At 34.6% G+C, this 20,839-nt stretch overlaps 1 protein-coding gene across 1 annotated transcript; it reads left to right on the forward strand.

Annotated features, from left to right (window-relative positions):
• The first annotated feature begins 938 nt into the window (after positions 1-938).
• Positions 939-20,818, forward strand: LOC137390224 (uncharacterized). The gene is made up of 7 exons (XM_068076534.1): positions 939-1,089; positions 13,377-13,569; positions 16,064-16,254; positions 17,008-17,113; positions 17,272-17,438; positions 18,891-19,031; positions 20,343-20,818. The coding sequence occupies exons 1-7, from the start codon at positions 1,075-1,077 to the stop codon at positions 20,652-20,654; spliced, it is 1,125 nt and encodes a 374-aa protein (XP_067932635.1). The 5' UTR covers positions 939-1,074; the 3' UTR covers positions 20,655-20,818.
• The last annotated feature ends 21 nt before the right edge of the window (positions 20,819-20,839 follow it).

Consider the following 20,839-nt stretch of genomic DNA (forward strand, 5'->3'; position numbering starts at 1 on the left):
CTTGCATATAAATCCTTTATTAGACCTATTTTGGAGTATGGATGCCAGGTGTGGGACCCGTACAAGAGATACGAGGTTGACCAGATTGAGGCGGTTCAGAGAAAGGCTGTAAGATTTATTTGCAATGTTAAAGGTCGCGATATTGGTGTAACTGGCTTAATTAAAGACATGAACCTGGAGACGTTAGAGGAACGTAGAACCAACTTGCGTAAATGTTTGTTATATAAAATGATCAGAGACGCCTGTTCCGAGTCTCCAGGAGCAATATCACACAAGTTTCCTGAGCTTTTTAGTAAAAATAAAAATGAAGATCATTGTACCACTAGAAGTCAGCGTGCCTCGCAGCCCATGAATTTAACCGCAAATAACAACAAGTACCATAATAGCTTCCTTCCGAGAACTATACGAGATATGAAACTCGGAGATATATATGTCATACAATAAGCTTTTTTATTTTTTGTTTTTGAGGTTGTAATTTTAGTCTATACTTTTGATTGTACAAACTTGAGGCCTGCACAATATATTCATATGAATATCTGCAGGATCTATTTATACCGATACCGAACCCTTGAAAGAACCGCCTTTCAAAAATGTGGTTTTTGCGAATTTTTTTATTTGTGAAATTGTGTTATGAACACACCATATTTTTAAAAATGATACTATAAAATGTATTGTAATTTACTTATTCAACCTAAATTGTTTTGCTTTAGTTAAATACGTTCATTTATGAATACAATATAGTTCTACGTAGATGAACTTCTTTCGATCGCAAAAAGCTACTGTTTATAGTCCGAATAACAACGCAAATCTTGCGTTATTTGTAGTTTAACTAGCCTAATATTTATGTTGGGCAATACACAAACTCGGTGTACGTATTTGTGCTTCAATCGTCATCAATTTTTGCGCAACAATATATGTGACGTTGTGCACGATGAAACTCTGTCGTGAACTTTGAATTGGAACATTCTATGGTTGATGTTGTTGATCTCAGGTGTTTTTAAAATATAAAGAGTAAAAATATTTTTTTTGATAAACTTGACGACCTACCGAAAATAATTTCGATTCCAGGAAAACATGGCTGCATTTATGGTGGGTGTTGTTGCTAAATTTTGCTCATGTCTGTGAGTGACGTGCTAGCTAAAGAGGCGCATATCTGAGAGTCCGTGTCTATGCACTTAATAAATTTGAGATCGTTTAATTGCAGGCGGTAGGAAGATTGGACCATTGTGTTCATCTTGTCAGAATTTTTTATACATCATACATATGGTTCAATATAGCTGAGTAAAATACCCTCTGCTGAGTAAATGATTTACGAAACACTAGCATAAAAGCCAAATATCTTATAGGCCTTGTGCTCTAAATACTTGACTGCTGTATTCAGAAGTCAAAGAAGAACATAAAGGCAGTGATGTACCAACTCATCGTCTGTGTATGTAAAAATACAATATTTAAGTTGTTGCAAAATATTTCATAGAATTGAACGCGCGGTGACGAAAGCGAACATAAAATTCACACTGCACTTTGGACGAGTCTTATTTTTATCTTCATTTTGGTGTTGTTCATGCAATAATCTGTTTCACATGTAAACATCGACACTGTGAAATTGTTCTTGTGGCACAAAGATTAGTTTCGGACAGTTTTAATGTCCGTTTCATGTAATTTCACCATTAATTCTCTGGTGTTTTTTAGTTAAACTTAATCGGACGTTTATTCATCGCTGCAGCACTCGTTTTTGCTTCATCTGTTTCAGTGCAGGTTGAATACAAAAATATCATGTATTCTAGGAAAGCCAGGAGTATATATGTTTGGGATTCAAGTCTTAGTTATTGTGGGTGTAATTGTAATAGTCTTTCTTGCAACGCTAATGGCATTTCATATATTTTTCATATTGTTACTTGAAGTATTTTACCTCTACTCTACAGTATATATACTCAGCTTAATCAATTTTTTGATTCCATGCGATGCATGTGGAAAACAATAATTTTAAAAATTAGAAAATTTGACCACTAAAAGTCTTATAATTTTCTTGCTGCTAAACTTGGTTATTTCATACAAAACACTATTGACTCATTATATTTCTTGCTCAATTTGTACAAAACTCTGTTTGTCTATAGAAATGAATAATTGTAAAAACTTAGGATTGCAATGGTGTTGCAATTTAACTTTATTTTTAAAAGCTATGGTATATAAATTTCTTGGTTTGATTTTGTCTGCTGAAAGAATCTTCTGTTGTTAAATAGTATACCAATTTAAAGATGTTTATTTTTTTAAACAAACCTTTTAATGTTGCATTTAATGCTCTTATCACCTGTTTTAACAGTTCTTACTGACAATACATTAGTCTGGTAAAACCTGGCGAAATCTGGTATCATTGAATGTTTTATAATCTCACCAGTTCAATGATCGAGATTTAAAGTTATGTGCAAGTAGGATATGAAACACATTCAAGTCGTATTTGTGAGATTCACACAGTATCATCTGTAATATGAGTATCAGGTTGCTCATATTGACTTTTCATTCAGTGTAATAGTTTTCATCGAAGGTTATTTTAAATAATCCTTTTTTACAAAGTGTACCAATCGTAGTATATCATTTGCCTGCAGTATATTATGTCTTGCAGAGTTCAATCATTTTTATCATATTCTTAAAATGAAGCTTTTAACAATGAAGATTGTCACTGAAATGTTTCAAACAAATAAACAATGCAGAGTTTACTTATTTCACATACATGTGGAGCCTTCCAATGATATGGTAAACTTTTGAGCTTTTGTAAAATGATGTTTTATCTCTTTTGTGGTATATTGTGAAATCTATAAAGAACTCTGAAAATTATTGTAATATGGTTGGGTCACTGTGGTGTGTGGTATTGTGTGTAATAATTATGGTGTGATCACTGCTGTGTAGTGGTGTGTGTGTAATGTAGTGTGGTCATCGTGGTGTGTTGATGATTGCAATTGATAGGTTCATTTTGCTGCCCTTCCAATACTTGTGTTTACATTGTAAAGTATAGACCCATAAAGAAGCTAATATAATTTATAATGGTAATGTATAAAGAGATTATGCATATGTGTGTGTATATATATATATATATATAAATACTCTGCTTGGATGTACCGCGAAACCTTTATTTGAACGCCATGACGTTCTATTTTTCAACCCTCCCCTTAGAGTGACGCTTTTTTAGAGGTGCCATTCAAAGAAAAGAGTGGCGTTGTATTTTTTAAACACCTCATTAGGATGTTGAAAAAATAAATTGAACCATTTTACAGGCGAGTTGAACGTCACCTATATTTTGCACTCTTCGTCGTCTGGTGCAACAATAAACCTTTTGGAGGCAAGAAATTTACTAACTTACCTCCAACTTGTCATAGATTTTTTAAAGGTTGACTTGCAACAAAATTCACATTACAGTTATTTGGTATCAAAAGATTCGCCATGTCTTACTCTGTTGCGTTGTAGGTGCCAAATATGTGGAAATGTGATTACAAGCTCTTAAAAGCTCAAAAACGAAAAGCCGCTGTAGATTGCAATCTGTTTATTTATCTGACGTAGTCATTACAGTTTGGTTATTGTCTTGTCACGTGATGTTCTCACGTGAATTGAAAGGCCAATAAAAAGCTCGATATGTAACTTATCGTAGCTCTAGTTTATGACAAACGCTTTGGGTTTTACCGAAGACCCCGTATCAAATATAGATGCTCGCTACTTTACAGTTTTGTTTCGGCTTGATCTAATCGTCAAGTCGTAATCTGATCATGTGACCCAATACTTCACAAATAATTTTTGCAGCACTTTTCGAATATCACAGGTGACCAACAGGCTCGTCATGATTATCAGACAAGATAATACATGATACAAGATCTCGTACATGATTATGTACTCCTTCGAAGTAAGGTTAAAAAATTTAATGAATCTTTACAGTAAGTTATTAGATATCACCGCTAAAAGTGACAGCATTACAATGACGATAAAACAGACGCGTAAGAACAATAGACATTGTTTTATTGAATGCGTGAAGTATATTTGTGAAAAGATTTCGACGATTAAGGTTGCATGAAAGTGTAAATAGAAACCATCTCCCACAACTACGTCGCATTTGAGCCGTTTTGGAAAGAGATTCCAAACTACGGCGGTCTCGTGTGGCTGTGATTAACTGTTCGTTTTTTAGCTTTTAAGAGCTTATAATCACATTCCCACATATTTTGCACCTACAACACAACAGAATAAGACATGGTGAATCTTTTGATATCAAATAACTGTAATGTGAATTTTGTTGCAAGTCAACCTTTAACTAAATATCCAAGAGGAAGCTGATATCTACCTACCTATCTACTGTCTACCAGTTGATATCTATTGCTTGCAATTAATTAACGATGATCTTATATCTTAACGATGATCTTATGATCTTTTCTTTCATTTTAAATTTGAAGAAATATTTTCATTTTATAACTATATTTAACAAGGTTGCATAAAAGCTCATTGCACACATCGACATGTTCGTGACAGTTTGCAGCGAAAACTGGCTTTTTATGTGCAATAGAACAGGAGTTAGGAGCGTCGATCCGTTGTAAGCTGAGTTTAGATTACTGCAATAATCCTATCAAATAATATGCTATCAATATGCAAATTTGTAAGGTTTATAATGATAATAATTTATCAAATGCTACAAATATATATTCAAGAACAAGTGACAAACAAACCATTACTATAATACATGCAGCAACAAAAATTAACATTTTAAAACAATTAGTAACATTTTTAAAACAAAAATATTAGCATCGTTTTTCCGGCAAGTTGCGTTCTGGTTGTTGCCTTCATTTGAAACCATTTCATATTCTTCTGATGTTCAATACCTTCACAGTGTTTTCTGAACTCAACTCCTCGTCTGCACAGTTGAGCTTATCGATGTTAGTTTCCAAACAATTTTTCACCGGAGCAAAACTTTTTACCTTTTTGAATAGAAACTTCTAGCGCGAATAAAGAAAACTGGCATGTAATAAAAATAGTAGTAGCAGTACATTTTCCATCGTAAATGCAAAAATTTTTTCCCACATACATTGTAGTATCAAAACCGTGTTAACAAAAAACCTGAAAACTTGGTGTTCGAAAATGGACTTCGATACGAACAGAAACAATCGACGAATTAATTCTTATAGATGTAATCGAGTCATTAATAGTACAGTTTTGTGGACATTTTTCTATTAATCACTTGCTATTATGGGTTTGTGAAGATTACGAATGTCAAATAGTATCGGTCAAATTAAGGTGGCATTCAAATAGATGTGGCGTTCAATTAAATGGTAGCACTTTATTTTTTAGCCCTTTTCCATAGTGGCGCTCAAATAGAGGTGGCGTTCATATAAAGGTGGCGTTCAACTACAGGTTTTATGGCATATATCGGATATATACAGTAAATATACACAAATTTTATACATATATATACAATGCAACCCCACCATACAACATTAATTCGTTCCAGTGTTAACATTGTAAGACAAAAATGTCGTGTAGAAGAATATAAAAATTCATAGTACTTACCTAATACAAACACCCCTTGGTGAAAAACATGAAAATTTTAAATACGGACAGTACTTATTAAAACGTGGTCACAGAATATTATGTTATCTTAGTAACTATACAGTCATACTTCAACTTACGAGCTTAATGCGTTCCGAGACTGAGCTCGTATGTCAATTTACTCGCATGTTGGTGCAATTCATTTATATATAGAACAATTAAATATATATTGATTGGTTTCCATACTCTAAAAAAAGCAAATAAAACACTCAAAACAAGATATTGTAACAGAAAGAACATGTTGGTTATTGTCCTTACGTACTACATGCTTTCAAAAAGCAACAAATAATAAATAATGCAAGGAAATGTGATTAATTAAAATGTAAAATTTAATACATACAATAGCAGTTAACACTCGCATTTGCCAGGGAAGGAGATATAAGTTATCCTTCGTTACAGCAGTTGTCCTTGATAAATTTGGATTTTATCAAAGTGTTAAAAGACAAACTTAGAAGCAAACCTAAAAGCAAACTTTCATTTTCAGCTAAACGTAATTAAAATTTCTTCGGCGTTCATAGTTTGAAGTTTCTCGCTGGTTAGCGAGAAATTTTTCCTTTTTTTCACTTTCACGACTAGCCGGCCGTTTTAAGATAAACCTATCTAAGGCCGTTTGCCTTTGTCGCCATTGCAACATGTTGCGATTAGGACGAACACAGGTGTCGTCACAAATGGTTAACGCACGACCACTAGCCAACTTGTCCGAATGTCTATTAAACAGTTTGGATAGATAGCGCCGGCCTTTTCACATAGCATCGTTTCAGTTACGCTGTCACCGGCCAATTGTTTGTCCAATGCCATCAGCGGTCGTGAAGATCGCTGCACCGTTTAGAAACTATGGTTAGTCCTTTTGCGAACTAAATGCCCTGAATATAATCATTCTGTTTGATAATTATGAATGTATTTCTGTCATATTGCCGAGCTAGCTGAATCACGCATACACATTTCGCATATTTTTCAATATTTTTCCGTTTAATATCGACTGTTATCATTTACTTTCTCTTTGTATTATCTTTCATTTTACTGGCAAACTTTCGGTCTACGCACAGTACTTTTAATTCACATAATTCTGCACAGAAAATCGTGCACAAAAAAAACACGGTACAGCAGTATAACCTGAGCAGTTGAAAAATACAGAGTGATGCTGTTCTCATAAAACACCTCCGGCATACTTGGCAACTGACTCAAGTGCTCGTATCTCAAACATGGCTCGTATGTTAGTGCTAAAACTTGCTTGAAAACTGGCTCGTATCTCAAGTTTCTCGTACGTTGGAGCACTCGTAAGTTGAAGTATTACTGTAGTTAACTTAGAGCTAGCCTAGTAACCCTAGTTTCGCTGCAATGGTAATCTTTTTCTTCCTCCTTTAACGTCGTTATCAAACTTAGGACCTTATTCTAACGAATTTAAATTATATATGTAGCTATACAGTTATATATGTATAATAAATTAAAGTTAATAGTAAATATTATATTAAATGCTAAAATGCGCAATAAACTTTCACTTTTGCTTACTTTTCGTCTCGTGCATTATCAGGCATGTGCGAAACACGAAGAATGATAAACTGAGATAGAGAGCGAGCATCGTATCTTTTTCATGCATTGTGGGAGGGATTTCAGCGATTAAAATATCGGCATCTTTGTTTTTCCGACGTATTCAGCGCACCGACTGCCAAATTTGGATTTTGAGAGAAATTTCTTTGATATCATATGGCGAAAAAAAAGTCGTATGGCAAGGGCGCAAATACATGGTGTTCCACACGTAAAGGGAAAAAACTGTATAACAGGGACATCGAAATCGGTGGTGCACTGTGTATAAATATATATTTATATATATAAATACAAAAATTGGAAAATAAAAGCTCACGTGCAACCCTCCCACAACAGAACAAAATGCTGCAACTTATGTCTATTATAATACTCTGTAATACCAGAGCTTACAACATTAAATAAAAGGAATGAGTTAACAACAACATGCAGACATGCACAGAGTCATCTTTTTGGAAATTCCTAAGCACCGCCCCCACATCTTGCCAAACCATCAATCGCAGTCCGACTGTTGCGTAGAGCAACATTGTAGCTGCCGTGAGAGATTTTTGTCACAAAAATTGTCTAGTTTTAATTATACCCTTTTAAGTTTTAATATATTGAACTTGTAGAGTTTAGAGTTCTCATTTTTAGCTTAATTACTTTGAAATGACACATACAGTGGAACCTCGATTTTTGAACAGAATCCGTTCCAGAAGGTTGTTCGAAATCCGAAACAATTATTTCCATTATGATGATTGCATGTAAATTTTAATCCGTTCAATGCCGAGAAAAAAAATTCGGTAGAGTACTTTTTAATTATTTCAAACCATAAACTGTACTGTATATTACATACTATAAATAAAAACGAGTAGATATAGATCGTGTTTATTTGTAATAAAAGTTTTTTATTTATGATGATGAAAAAAAAAACAGAACGTAAACATTTCTTATGCTTTGCTCTTAAAACATCGAAAACGTTCTAGGTTAAGATACAATATCAAAGCTTGCAAAAATTGATAATGAAACAGCAAAGAATGCAACAGATCAGTTACATCAAAAATCGTGTGAAAAAGACAATATAAACAGCAATGGCACGTTTACTTTACATATTTGAAGGATAATCCTCCTCCAAAACAATTTTGAGTAACTCAACTGGAGGAGTTATCTCCTAGCAAATCTCTTCGGTAGAGGGACGTTGTCCCAGATAGTTCCTTCCTTTTTGTAAAAAATTTATTAAGCGTAACTTGCTTCTCCCTTTATTAACGAATGTTTCCATGCTAATTTTGGAGCTGTTCTGAACGTTTAATTCTAATGCGCATGCTCCGGTTTGGTCGAGAACCGAATTTATGTTCGAGATCTGGGACGAACAAATCTCAATTCTTTTGATCGAAAACCGAGAAGTTTTCGAACCGAGATTTCACTGTACATATAATTACATGTAGTTTGAAGAATAGTGTGTAATATATTTCGCTTTCAGCTACTGTCAGTAAAGATGTAGTCTATCCTCTCATCAGACTGAACTCTCGAGTTTATAGTTGAACTGGGTCTAAATTAAATAGAGTTGCTAAACATCTCTGTCACTAGTTCCCCAGTTGAACTAGCGCATCACCCAGCCTTCGCGTCTGATCATCAGTCTTTGAGGTACTATGAGGATAAAAAAAATGCCCGTTTCCATCTTTTGTATTTAGCATAGTTTTATATAGCACATTTTTTTCAATGCTGTGTGTCCATTCCCAGCAGTATTTAACATGGATTTACAGTAGGTTTTTGGGCTGTAGAATGAATTAAACGGATTACAGTGTATTGTGATTATGACAGTTTCACCGTATTAACAACTTATTTTCTTGTGTAATGGTTTGACTGTATTTGCAATGCCAAAATTTGTGTTAGTGATTAAATCAGCTTTGTTCCCTGCAAATATCAGCATTTTTACTAATAGTCATACCTCGACTTACAACTGCCGCAAAATACACATTTTTTGGCATTTAGCACAAAATTTGAGCAAGAGATTGTCTTGATAAAGTCACTTCCAAAATATGTCATACAAAGTTAATCAAAACATTGTACATACATAAGTATTTATGTGCCCACAATACATATGTCCCTTTTTATATAAGTACTTATGTAAAAAGAGCTGTGTACATAAGTACTTACATGTAAGTACATAGCCCTTTTTACGTAGTTTGGATCTACGGTTTTGAATAGTATTAAACAGTTCAGTAGACGCTCCTACAATGGATATAATTCGGTTTAAGAACGTCTACGTTATATGGAATTTACGTTATACGAACAGTAAAATACATGTAAATAGCTTAATCTGTTCCAAACTTTCTAAACTCACCCTTTTGGCCATACAAACAAATAAAACTAACTTAGCTTTTCAATTTGTTGGCTGTGCCGCAACTGCAGTATTATTGGTTTCCATCGTCAACTTTTTTCCTTATCACTTTCACTCGTTTTGTGGTTCATGATTGCAGAAATTTTACAATAAGATAAGTACATTTCCCATGTCCATTTAAAATGATTTGTTTCTTTTTTCTAGACAGCAAGGTTTATTTTGCAAAAAAAAACTAATTTTCCTTTGTAAATATTTGATACGTCTTTAATAACGTAAAACTAAAATATGTTTTCACTATAATAGCAGCGTGTACTTGTCTATTGTCTATCTGTCTCTAGGGTAGTCAAAGTTAGGATGAAAGATCTTTCGCCGTTACTCCAACTCGTAACATTCAGATTGGTAAACTGACACTGTAACACTTGCACCAATCGATCGCCTCCAAGTATTTCTGAACAATTGTGCAGATCAATTGTGCAGCATTGTCTATGATCAACGACAATCTTCTGGCGATCTATCGCGGCAAACTTGAATGTCATGGAGCTTGTACAGTACTATATATATATGAATCGCGATAACGCTAGACATACGTCGTTTTGTCTTGCAAGTGCGGCAAAAGAAAGAAAGTGACGTTTTAAGGCTGACTACAAGGTTATCGTTATCCAAATTGAATTTGAGAATTTGCACTGATTTAATACTTCACGTTATATTGAATTTTTTATGTAGTATGAAACAAAACTTAACATAATTTTTTTACGTTAATATATGATTTATGTTATTGAAGGTATACGTTGTAGGAGTGTCTACTATACCTGTTTATAGGTTCATTATTTTAGATCCTGAAAAGACATGATTTGTAGAAAAAGGATGGCGATACTTTTTTCAGAATTTCAACGACTAATACTAAGACAGGCAAGCATTTTCATCACCTGTTTAAAAAAATCTCGGAGGCAATCTACTAGATATTGGGTAGAAAGACAATGAGAGTGACAATGGAATAAAAACTTGAAGCTAGTGAAACTATGAGGGCTGTGTTTGAGAATTACGGATAAAGTGCAAAAAAAATTGATATAAAAACAAAAATATATAAAAGTTATGTTAATTCAATGTTCATGTAGCCTAGATTCATATCTCTTATTGACATCTATTTTATGAATCGCAACTGCTACACCTAAGTTCTCCTGTCTTTAACAGAAATAATAAATGACAACACAAACCTTGCTTTATTGATTAATATTCTGTATATTTTTACGTATATTATTAATCTTTTAAATTTCATTCTTACATAACTTTATATAATGCATCTGTGTTACTACTATATGCAGAGTGCATATGAGCATTTGCTCCAACAAACAACTCTTATAACCAACAGCAAATACTGCAATGGATCAACTTAATATGACGAGGTTTGACTGTACCACCCCACAATAGCTTTAGCTAATTCATTGATTATTCGATCTCTTCGATTGGCGCATACTGCATTATTGATTTTGATCGCTATGCCTTGTATTCTACAGTAGGTAGTTTGCATAGTGTGCCACTGTGTGTAATAAAAGAATTTGTCATTTCCACTTTTCATAATAAAAATTTAGTGAAAACCATTCACTAAATCATTCCATTCGAGTGAATGATTTAGTTTTGAAAATTCCTATTTCATTGATGTTTCTTTTAAACAATATTTAACTGATGCCACTATTTCATAAGCGATTGAGGTTTATAATTGTAAATATATTTAAATTCTTCAAAGTATTTCATTTCTCCTATAAGGCTAGCATGAATCAACCTTTTGCTGCAAGTTATAACGTTGGATTCTGAGTCGCCTCCTCAATAAGATGAGTTAATGATGCAAATCAATATTTAGTTTTAACATGCCAACTTTTGAAAGGAATTGTGCTTTGTCCTGTCATACTTCATTTAGATTTTTATGTATAAAGGTGAAGGTATTCGGCGTAGATGTTATGCTATCATGTTCTGCCATTATTAGTTGAAATGGTCTTCACTGCTTTGCTAGGGTCTTGCAAGTCTGCTCCTGCTTAGTTTGTAAAGGCTGTTAAGGTTGATATTATAACCATACGCGTTTGTTCAACATCTTTTTGGGCCGAGTTTGGGCTTTCAGACACTTCTATTGTGGTAAACGGATGATTTTGAGCATGATGAGCATTTGATGAGCTTTCATTGATGGTTTTGATTGATGAGCATGAGCTGAAACAATTAGCTAGAAGAGCACAAAAGTAATTTTGGATTCACCGGGCTCATTTTATTCATATGGAAAGAATTTTCAAGTAATGATCTAGAATAGTCAAGTTGTTGGGATGTCGCAGAAGGCTGTATTTTATTTGGTATTACTAGATTTTTGTGTTACTAAGATTGCATGCGTAATTATTGAGATTACAATGTAGATTGTTTTTTCATCAATAAAACAAATTTTATTACGAATTGTTGTTTCATTTTTGTGTATTTGTTTTATTTTCATGCGTTGGACTGAATCTTTTTGCATTGTACTTATATATTGGGCGAGCATTTCTTTCGTTCTCAGAAAATACCGCTGTGATATTGTAAATGAGCTCGGTCTATTAGAAGCATTCTTAGTGATAACTATTTGTTATTAGGTTGCAAGTTCAGGATTTTTCAAAAACATAAATGTCATTCGATAACATATACATGTATATCATAATTCAAGCATAGGCAAATTTCTGTATTATGTGTGATAAGTGATATAGTCCGCAGATGACATGGCTACTATTAAACTAAATAGCTAAGAACATTTCATTTAATATATCATAGCGATTGAATATCATAGCGATTGAATATATCATAGCGATTGAATATATCATAGCGATTGAATATATCATAGCGATTGAATATCATAGCAAGAAAGCAGATTAGTTTTGTGCAAGATGTAAGCAGAGGAAGCAAGAGTTATTTAAAAGCATCAAAGTAAAAGCGTGTCATCAAGGTAATATTCGCTAATATGCTATAACAATCAATCCAATTCTTACCCTCGAGTACATCATAATGTGGCATCGACTCAGTAGGGAAATAGGTTGACCCACTCGAGTTTTTGCAACTAGCAGTTAAAAATTTTTCCTTATATAAATGTTTAGGTGCTTGGGTTTATTTACAAAGCTAAACAAGTGATCACTGTCAGCTAAACTGATTTGTTTGAAATATTCCTCAAGTAAGTTAATCCAAGACAATCGATAATTTTTCATCTACACATAATAAAAATTTAATTTGTTTTGCGCTAACTTGCTAATTCAAAACTGATCTCCAAGCACCGGTGGCAGGATCGCAGAGATGTCGGTGGTGAAATAGGAACCTACACGCTGAATGCCGGCGGTCAACGCAAGAGTCCTGCTCTGTTCAGCTTTCGCAAGGAGTCGCAGGCAAAACATTCTCTAAGCACACTGTACAGGTGAAGGTTAGCACTTTCGAAACGGCATTGCGAGCGGTTATTTTTCTTTGATAATCAGCGACGCAGTTTAATGTGAACATAAACCGCCTAGCGCCACAGGGGTTTTGCTGCGCGAGATCACCGCCGAGGTTCCGCAGCCGATATGGGAACCAGGCTTTACTTCACCATGATTGAAATAATAGCATAATTAATAGTCACATGTTTGAACATATTAACATAATGGTGTATGCAAAACAGACTTCGAGAAAGTTGAATGCACCCACCCCATAGTCATATAGCTAAATGAAGGAAATCACTGTTCTGAAGTTCTATAAGAAGCCAAGTGAGATTTTCTCCTTAGGATATTGCTACTAAAATGCCTCGTGCGATCACTAAAATATCTGGCCAAACTGAAATAGGATGGTTGAACAGGGATATAATGGCTTATATCCCTGTTTAGCCATCATTTAGGATGTTGGTACTGAAGAGGAGTTAATCTGGTCAATTATAGTTCTTCTGTATCTGTATGTTTACGATTCTTTCTAGACACATCCGAGCGTACGCATTAAAGGAACAGAGAATAATTATGAACCTGTTCTCTGCGTACATCCCAAGTGCGCTGACAAGCCCCCACACATGCACTGTCCCTTCTGCGTGAAAACTGAGACTTACCCTGATCCGGTGATTCTCAGAGCCCACTATAGAGTAAAGCATGTTGACAAAGGTCTCGACTTTGCAGGTAGCCGTTCCTATTCTTTGTCATTGACCAAAATTGTCAAACAATTGTGTCGGATCTATTGATTTGAGTGGCATTAATGCAGTTTAACATGCTGCTTAACAGCTAGCAGCTTGTTGTCAACTATAATGATGCCAATTCTGCTGTTTGTTAAAAAAACATTTAGAGACAGTATGGCACCCGCTTAATATATTTTGCAATAAGCCCTACTCGTTTATTTGGTAGTTCCTCTTTTCTGCATTCCTTTTAAATGGTTTCTGGTGAAAACTTCTGCCCAAAAATACATATAATTGAAGTTTTGTGATAACCCAGAATTCAGTTTTCAAAGGTTGTTCTTTAATGATACATGTATATTATTCTAGTTTTGTCCATTTGAATGTATTACTTAGAAATTATTTCAACTACAGCCAAATCTCTACATTGAAGTTGATCTGTTCCACGATTTACTTCTCATATCAAAGCCGTTAATGTTTGAGCGAATATTTTTATGAGAATGCTTTGTTTCGTTTAATTCATTTTACAGCTTGAACACTTTATAATAAATACTATCAGTAATTATGTACAGCATTAAAACGAGTGCATTACATAAAACAATAAACAAGTAAATGTAGAAGACTAAGTTACAATCTGACCTCAGTTTTTGAACGCCTCAGATTTCGAAGAAATCAGAGTTTGAACGAAAAAATCAATCCATTGTTGCTTCAGATACTGAATATAAATTAAAAACTTGAACACCTGATGACACACCTGGTTGCAAACTGGCCCCTCTCTCTCATTCGCTATTTCTATTAATATTCACCCATTGAATGCAAACATCTTCATAATGGCTTACAAAATACAGACTGTATTTTAGATTTTATGTAGTGTATTAGTATATCAATTTATTTTATCTTTTATTAAAAAAAACTATCATGCAAGCTATTTCTATTCTTTTTTATTTTATTCAAAAACCTGGGAAATGATGCTTGTAAATGAGCTGTTACGAATATGACAACACGTTCCCCAGCCTAGTTTTCTCTATCAATAGAATATTTATGATGTTCAGTGTCAGCCTATGGTGTAAAATAGTATAAAATGCCTAAAAAAGTTGTTTTTATTTTTAATGGTGCAAGTTAATGTGGAATTGGAATGTATAATATTTTAAACAGTGTTTTGGAATGGTTTATGGGTGAAAACTGAAGTTAGGCGGTATACGTAGGAAACTAAATAACTAGGGTGATAATCAACCAAAAGAGATGTTTCTCATTGCATTACCTTCATCTCAAAGACAGGTTAATAAGGCGTAGCTTTGGTGATGCAGGAAAAGGACAGCGTATAGTTAGTGCTCCCTATAGTGCTATGGAGCCAGTCTAACCTGAACTACTAAATTTAAAATTAACATAGGGTAACTTACTGTATACCTATATTTTTTCTTTTGTATCTAGTATGTTTTTAGTTTAACCTTTATGTATCATGGCTAGCCTTTCCACTTTTATTTATTTTATTTGCATTACTTTTTCATCACGATAATCTTGAGAAGAATATATCTGAAAATGCTTTTTCATGTTTTTCTCTATGTGAAGGACAACTGCGAACATGTGAACTAAATGTAAAACCAAACTATATACAACGGAACTGTGTACATGGACATGTATCCTGATTTATAAAACTACAATATTTCAAGTAACTTCAGACGTCAAGTATTTAAAGTTAGTTTGTATATCAAGGCAATTATTTGCTTGTTCCGCGTTTGTCTGGTATTTATGTTGAAAATTCTGTATGCATAGGTGATTGCAAGTCGAGGTTTGAATTGTAATCCCTTTTTATCCTTTTGCATAGCTTAAGTAGGACAGTTGGTTGCTGGTTTATAATTTATAAAAAGCCAGTTGGGTCTGATACAGTCTTTTTGTTTCAAGAACTTTTCTCTCATAAATGTCAGGCGAAAAGTACCAATACATTGCTATTGAGTCTGTTTGTTATTCAGGTGTTAGTTGTCAAAAACTGCCCTAAAATGTTGTTTTGTTCTAGAATATGTGCAAAAAAATTGAAAAACTTTCCATAACCCAACCCAATTTGCCGTTTAGCTTAGTTCATCGATATTTTATTTGAATCGGCAAACTGTAAAAGCAGTTACTTTAGAAACTTTGACAAATTGGATAGCAGCTAGTTTAAATATATTCAACATACCACTCTTCCCGTATCACCTCTCCCGTATCATCTCACCCACACTGTCTCACCTGTACCATCTCGCCCGTATTATCTCACCCGTACTGTCTTACCCGTACCACCTTGTCCATACCATCTCATCTGTACTGTATCACCTGTACCATCTCACTCGTACCATCTCACCGGTACCATCTTGCCCATACCACTTTACCCACACTACCTCGCCCCTACTATCTCGCCCCAGCCGTCTCTCCCACACCATCTCGCCCATACTATTTCTGGTGATGACTGGGTCATTCCCATCAACGATTAATAGTTGTCGTCTCTCCGTCTGCTATATTTACTGTTTTAGGTTTGAAGATCCTGAGGTGTTGTGACCATTGTGACATAGTAGGTGCTATAAAGGGTGAAAAGAAATTTAAAGGGCCTCATTGGCACTGCTACAAGTGTAGAAATGGCTTTAATAGAAGGGATGAAGCGATCAAACATTATAGAACACATTTTCGCAATCCACAAACTACTTTTCAAATTCAAGTTGCACAGGTAATCTCAATCTAAACAATGATGTTGCGGGTAAATAGTCTATGATACTAGGGTTAGTGATATATGACACTAGGGTTAGTGGTCTATGATACTCGGGTCAGTGGTCCATGATACTAGGGTTAGTAGTCTATGATAGTAGGGCTGGTGGTCTGGTACTAGGATTAGTGGTCTATGATACTAGGGTTAGTGGTCCTATGGTACTGTGCTGAGTATTCAGTGGTGCTGCAATGAGTATACTACACTGTGAGAGAGGCAAGCTATTTTTAAAATGAAACATTTGAAATAACTGCAACTCTAAAGCATTTATTATGCAATAAATTTTTAAGTATTAGACAGAATGTCTATTGCATATACCATGATACTCGTATTTGATTGTTGAATATCTTTAAAATTGTACAAATACGAGCTGCGCGATGTAAAACACGACGTTTTCGGGCTAGGTTACTGATGTGCAGATTTTAAAATGTCATATCTAGGATTTGATCCATCATTGTACAACACACTGAATGTAAGTACTAGTATTACTTGTGAGAAAGCCTCAGAGAAGGTTTAAAAAAGCTGCTGTGTAGATGACTTGAAGCTCGGGTTTCTTCTTGATTATTCAAGTTATAGTTTACACATGAGCACTTTCTTTGTGTTATGGTAGCCACAGTCTCATTTGCTGCTGCATTTTCTTACAGAAGGTATCGGGTCATTGCTTTATAAAGCATTATTGGCTGTTTCTAGTATATCTTCTTTCTGCTCTGGTTTTAGGAAGTTAATATCATGCTAAACAACTTGAACAGCACTGAAAGTGCAGAAGCAGTTGAACATATTGAAGATCATACAGATTTTGGGATACATGATGCTATGACAGATGGTAAATCAATAACTGATAATGATTCTCAACAAGTTGTGAGTCACTGGTCTGATTTAAGTTGGTTTTCACTGCAATGCGTTTGTAATACTCCTTGCTTATATATCGGAGAAAGGCTTTTATGTTTGCAATTTTAGTAGTGATGCTTTATATTGCTACAGGTTATTACCAAACGGAGGCTTTTGTCAATCATAAAAGTGACACGACTTCACAGGTGGCTGCTAATGAAACGGTAGACGCTGGTTCTGATGCTCAGACAATTTTGTTAATACAAGACAGAGATACATACACAGACACAAAGGACAGATTTCTAGTTCAATCAGGCCAGGTATTAAACCATTGTTTAATCACTTTTCGCTTGAATTAAGGCTTTTTTATCAAGCAGCCTGAAAACCATTTACCGATTTTTTTATTGGACAAAAGGGCAGACTGACAGGTATTGTGTGAACAGATTGAAAAAGCAGAAGACCCATTATTTGTTTCTTGTCATCATTGCACAATATTTGAATGGTTGATATTCATGTCATAGTTATTTTGCTATTAAATAGCTTTAGCAGTCATGTTACTGTTGAGAAAGATAAATTGACGAAAAATAGGTAAGAAATAGCTAAGAAGAAGTACACCATTCTTTTTTTTCGCTTTGGTCCTATTCCTGGGTTTTTCGCTTTGGTCAATGTTTTCTAGAAAAAAACAGGTGAATTGTACTACATGACTTACTAAAATATAAAATTTGTACTACATGACTTACTAAAATATAAAATTTGTACTACATGACTTACTAAAATATAAAATTTGTACTACATGACTTACTAAAATATAAAATTTGTACTACATGACTTACTAAAATATAAAATTCATAAAGCATAGCAAGTTGCTAGCTTGCTTCTTCTCACACGGACACGTCTTTGCTTAGTAGTATTTTGTTGATTTGGTATTATGGACTTTGTTATCATAAGGTTACAAGCTGGTTGTTTGCTCTATTGCATCATGTGCACAAGGTTAATAGAATTGTAAGTTGTGATGCTTAGCTAGATGAGTTAGACAGTTGCTAGTAGTTGGTAGGTTGCTAGTAAAGTGGGGAGATATCGTCAGTCATATTTATGTAAATAATTCAACATTAAATTGTAATAAGTACCAGCATTAACAGAATAAAAGCAACAATGAAAAATCAGTTCAACTACTTTGCTTAAAATTTGTTATGATCATGGGTAACCCATGACCATAAACATTGATGACTTTGCACGAGATTCTGCCAAGTCAAAGGCCCAGCAGCTTCTAAAAGAAGACTGTTGCTGCCCCGTTTATGGTATGCGTTCACTTGATGAGCTGACATGTTAAAATTCTTGCAACAGTAGAGGAAATATCTCAACTAATTCTCTTTGCATCAAGTTTGAAATAATAGTTTTTTTATTTGAACATTATTGCCAGTGACATAGTTTTTCATATTTCATTGTTTGTACGTGACTAAAATCACACTTAATAATGGTCATTATTAAGAAAAACAGCATTATTCCCCAATAGTTACTGACACCATTTTGTACATCTTAAAACTTTATATAGTGCCAATATAGTGTATATGCTTTGATCGGCGCCTTCATTTCTACATGTAACAGTAAGACACAGGCATCTTTTAAACAATGATAAAAAACTAGATTTATTCTTTGATAATCATAAAGCAGAGCATCTGAATCATGAGAATTTCTGGCATCATTATAAAGACCGCATAATTGCTCTTACGATATACTCTATAACTACAATTATGTACAACTATTAATTATAGCTGTCGTATGAAGAATTGCTGCAGCAAAAGAATGACTTAGAACAGCATGTCGACCATTTAGAAGCCAATATTAAACTAATGGAAGATTCCCGAATTGAGAATGAGCGCCTTCGAGAGCAAAATGCTACTCTGTCAAGGAAGGTCAGTGCTATATTAACACTCCGGGCAATGTTGCTACATCAAACCTACCTTTTACTTCACCTAGTGATAAATCTGCATAAGTTTACTTTGAAGCAGGACAATAGTACGTGTCATAACGCTTCAGCAAGCCGTACCTTAATGAAAGACAACTTCTCGTGTCTTCTGCAAACATTCTGAAGAATAGTCACAAGTTTTGGTATAAAACACAAACTTCCCAGCGAGTTTTGCAGTTGTGTCAATAGGCTTGTATGTTAGTCTTGAGTTCTGCTCAAAGTAACCTTAACCGATTTGTGTTATAAATATATATTTGTATTATAAATAAAGTGTACTGTAAATTCTTTTTAATATAGATTAGCTATTCATTGATGGAATTGTTATGGATTTATGATTTGTGTTTCTCATTGTTACACTATAAATAGATGCAAGTAGATAATTGCTTGTGGTTGGTTCCCAGTTTTGTGTGCTGATAGAGTATTGAACAGGTGCTCGTCATGATCTATTCTGTGGTATAGCTGATAGAGTATTGAACAGGTGCTCGTCATGATCTATTCTGTGGTATAGCTGATAGAGTATTGAACAGGTGCTCGTCATGATCTATTCTGTGGTATAGCTGATAGAGTATTGAACAGGTGCTCGTCATGATCTATTCTGTGGTTGGTTCCCAGTTTTGTGTGCTGATAGAGTATTGAACAGGTGCTCGTCATGATCTATTCTGTGGTATAGCTGATAGAGTATTGAACAGGTGCTCGTCTTGATCTATTCTGTGGTATAGCTGATAGAGTATTGAACAGGTGCTCTTCATGATCTATTCTGTGGTATAGCTGATAGAGTATTGAACAGGTGCTCGTCATGATCTATTCTGTGGTATAGCTGATAGAGTATTGAACAGGTGCTCGTCATGATCTATTCTGTGGTATAGGTGATAGAGTATTGAACAGGTGCTCGTCATGATCTATTCTGTGGTATAGGTGATAGAGTATTGAACAGGTGCTCGTCATGATCTATTCTTTGGTATAGCTGATAGAGTATTGAACAGGTGCTCGTCATGATCTATTCTGTGGTATAGGTGATAGAGTATTGAACAGGTGCTCGTCATGATCTATTCTGTGGTATAGGTGATAGAGTATTGAACAGGTGCTCGTCATGATCTATTCTGTGGTATAGGTGAACGAGTATTGAACAGGTGCTCTTCATGATCTATTCTGTGGTATAGGTGATAGAGTATTGAACAGGTGCTCGTCATGATCTATTCTGTGGTATAGCTGATAGAGTATTGAACAGGTGCTCGTCATGATCTATTTTGTGGTATAGGTGAACGAGTTGAACGACGAGATTCAAAGCTACAGGCAGCTATCAGATTCAGAACATACAGATAAAATTGACAGGCTTATAGATGAGCTCACGAATGACTTACAGAGGAATACTAGGCAAATATTATACGATCAGTTAATCCGGGTGAAAACAGAGACGAGTCATCTTCTGAATCTCAATAAAAATGCTGAAGAGCAGAGCCCAACTGTGCAGACATCTCTTCTCGAGGCAGATCTTTTGCCAACAACGACTACCAACACAGACATTACTGACTCGCCTCCAGTAAAAAAGTTGAGAAAGTGTAACTCATGACGCCCGCCATAGTCTCACGTGAATACTCACTAGTTCAGCTTTTGCAGTTAGAATAATAAATATGTACTTGATGGTCATTTCTAGGTGTTGTGTGTATGAGTTGTCTGTAATAGACAGCGTTTATTGTTTACACATCATTTTGCTCAAAAATCATGACAATAAATGGTTATAAACACTGTTTTTAC

This window comes from Watersipora subatra, chromosome 3 (genome assembly GCF_963576615.1).
Source record: "Watersipora subatra chromosome 3, tzWatSuba1.1, whole genome shotgun sequence".
Taxonomy (NCBI): Eukaryota; Metazoa; Bryozoa; class Gymnolaemata; order Cheilostomatida; family Watersiporidae; genus Watersipora; species Watersipora subatra.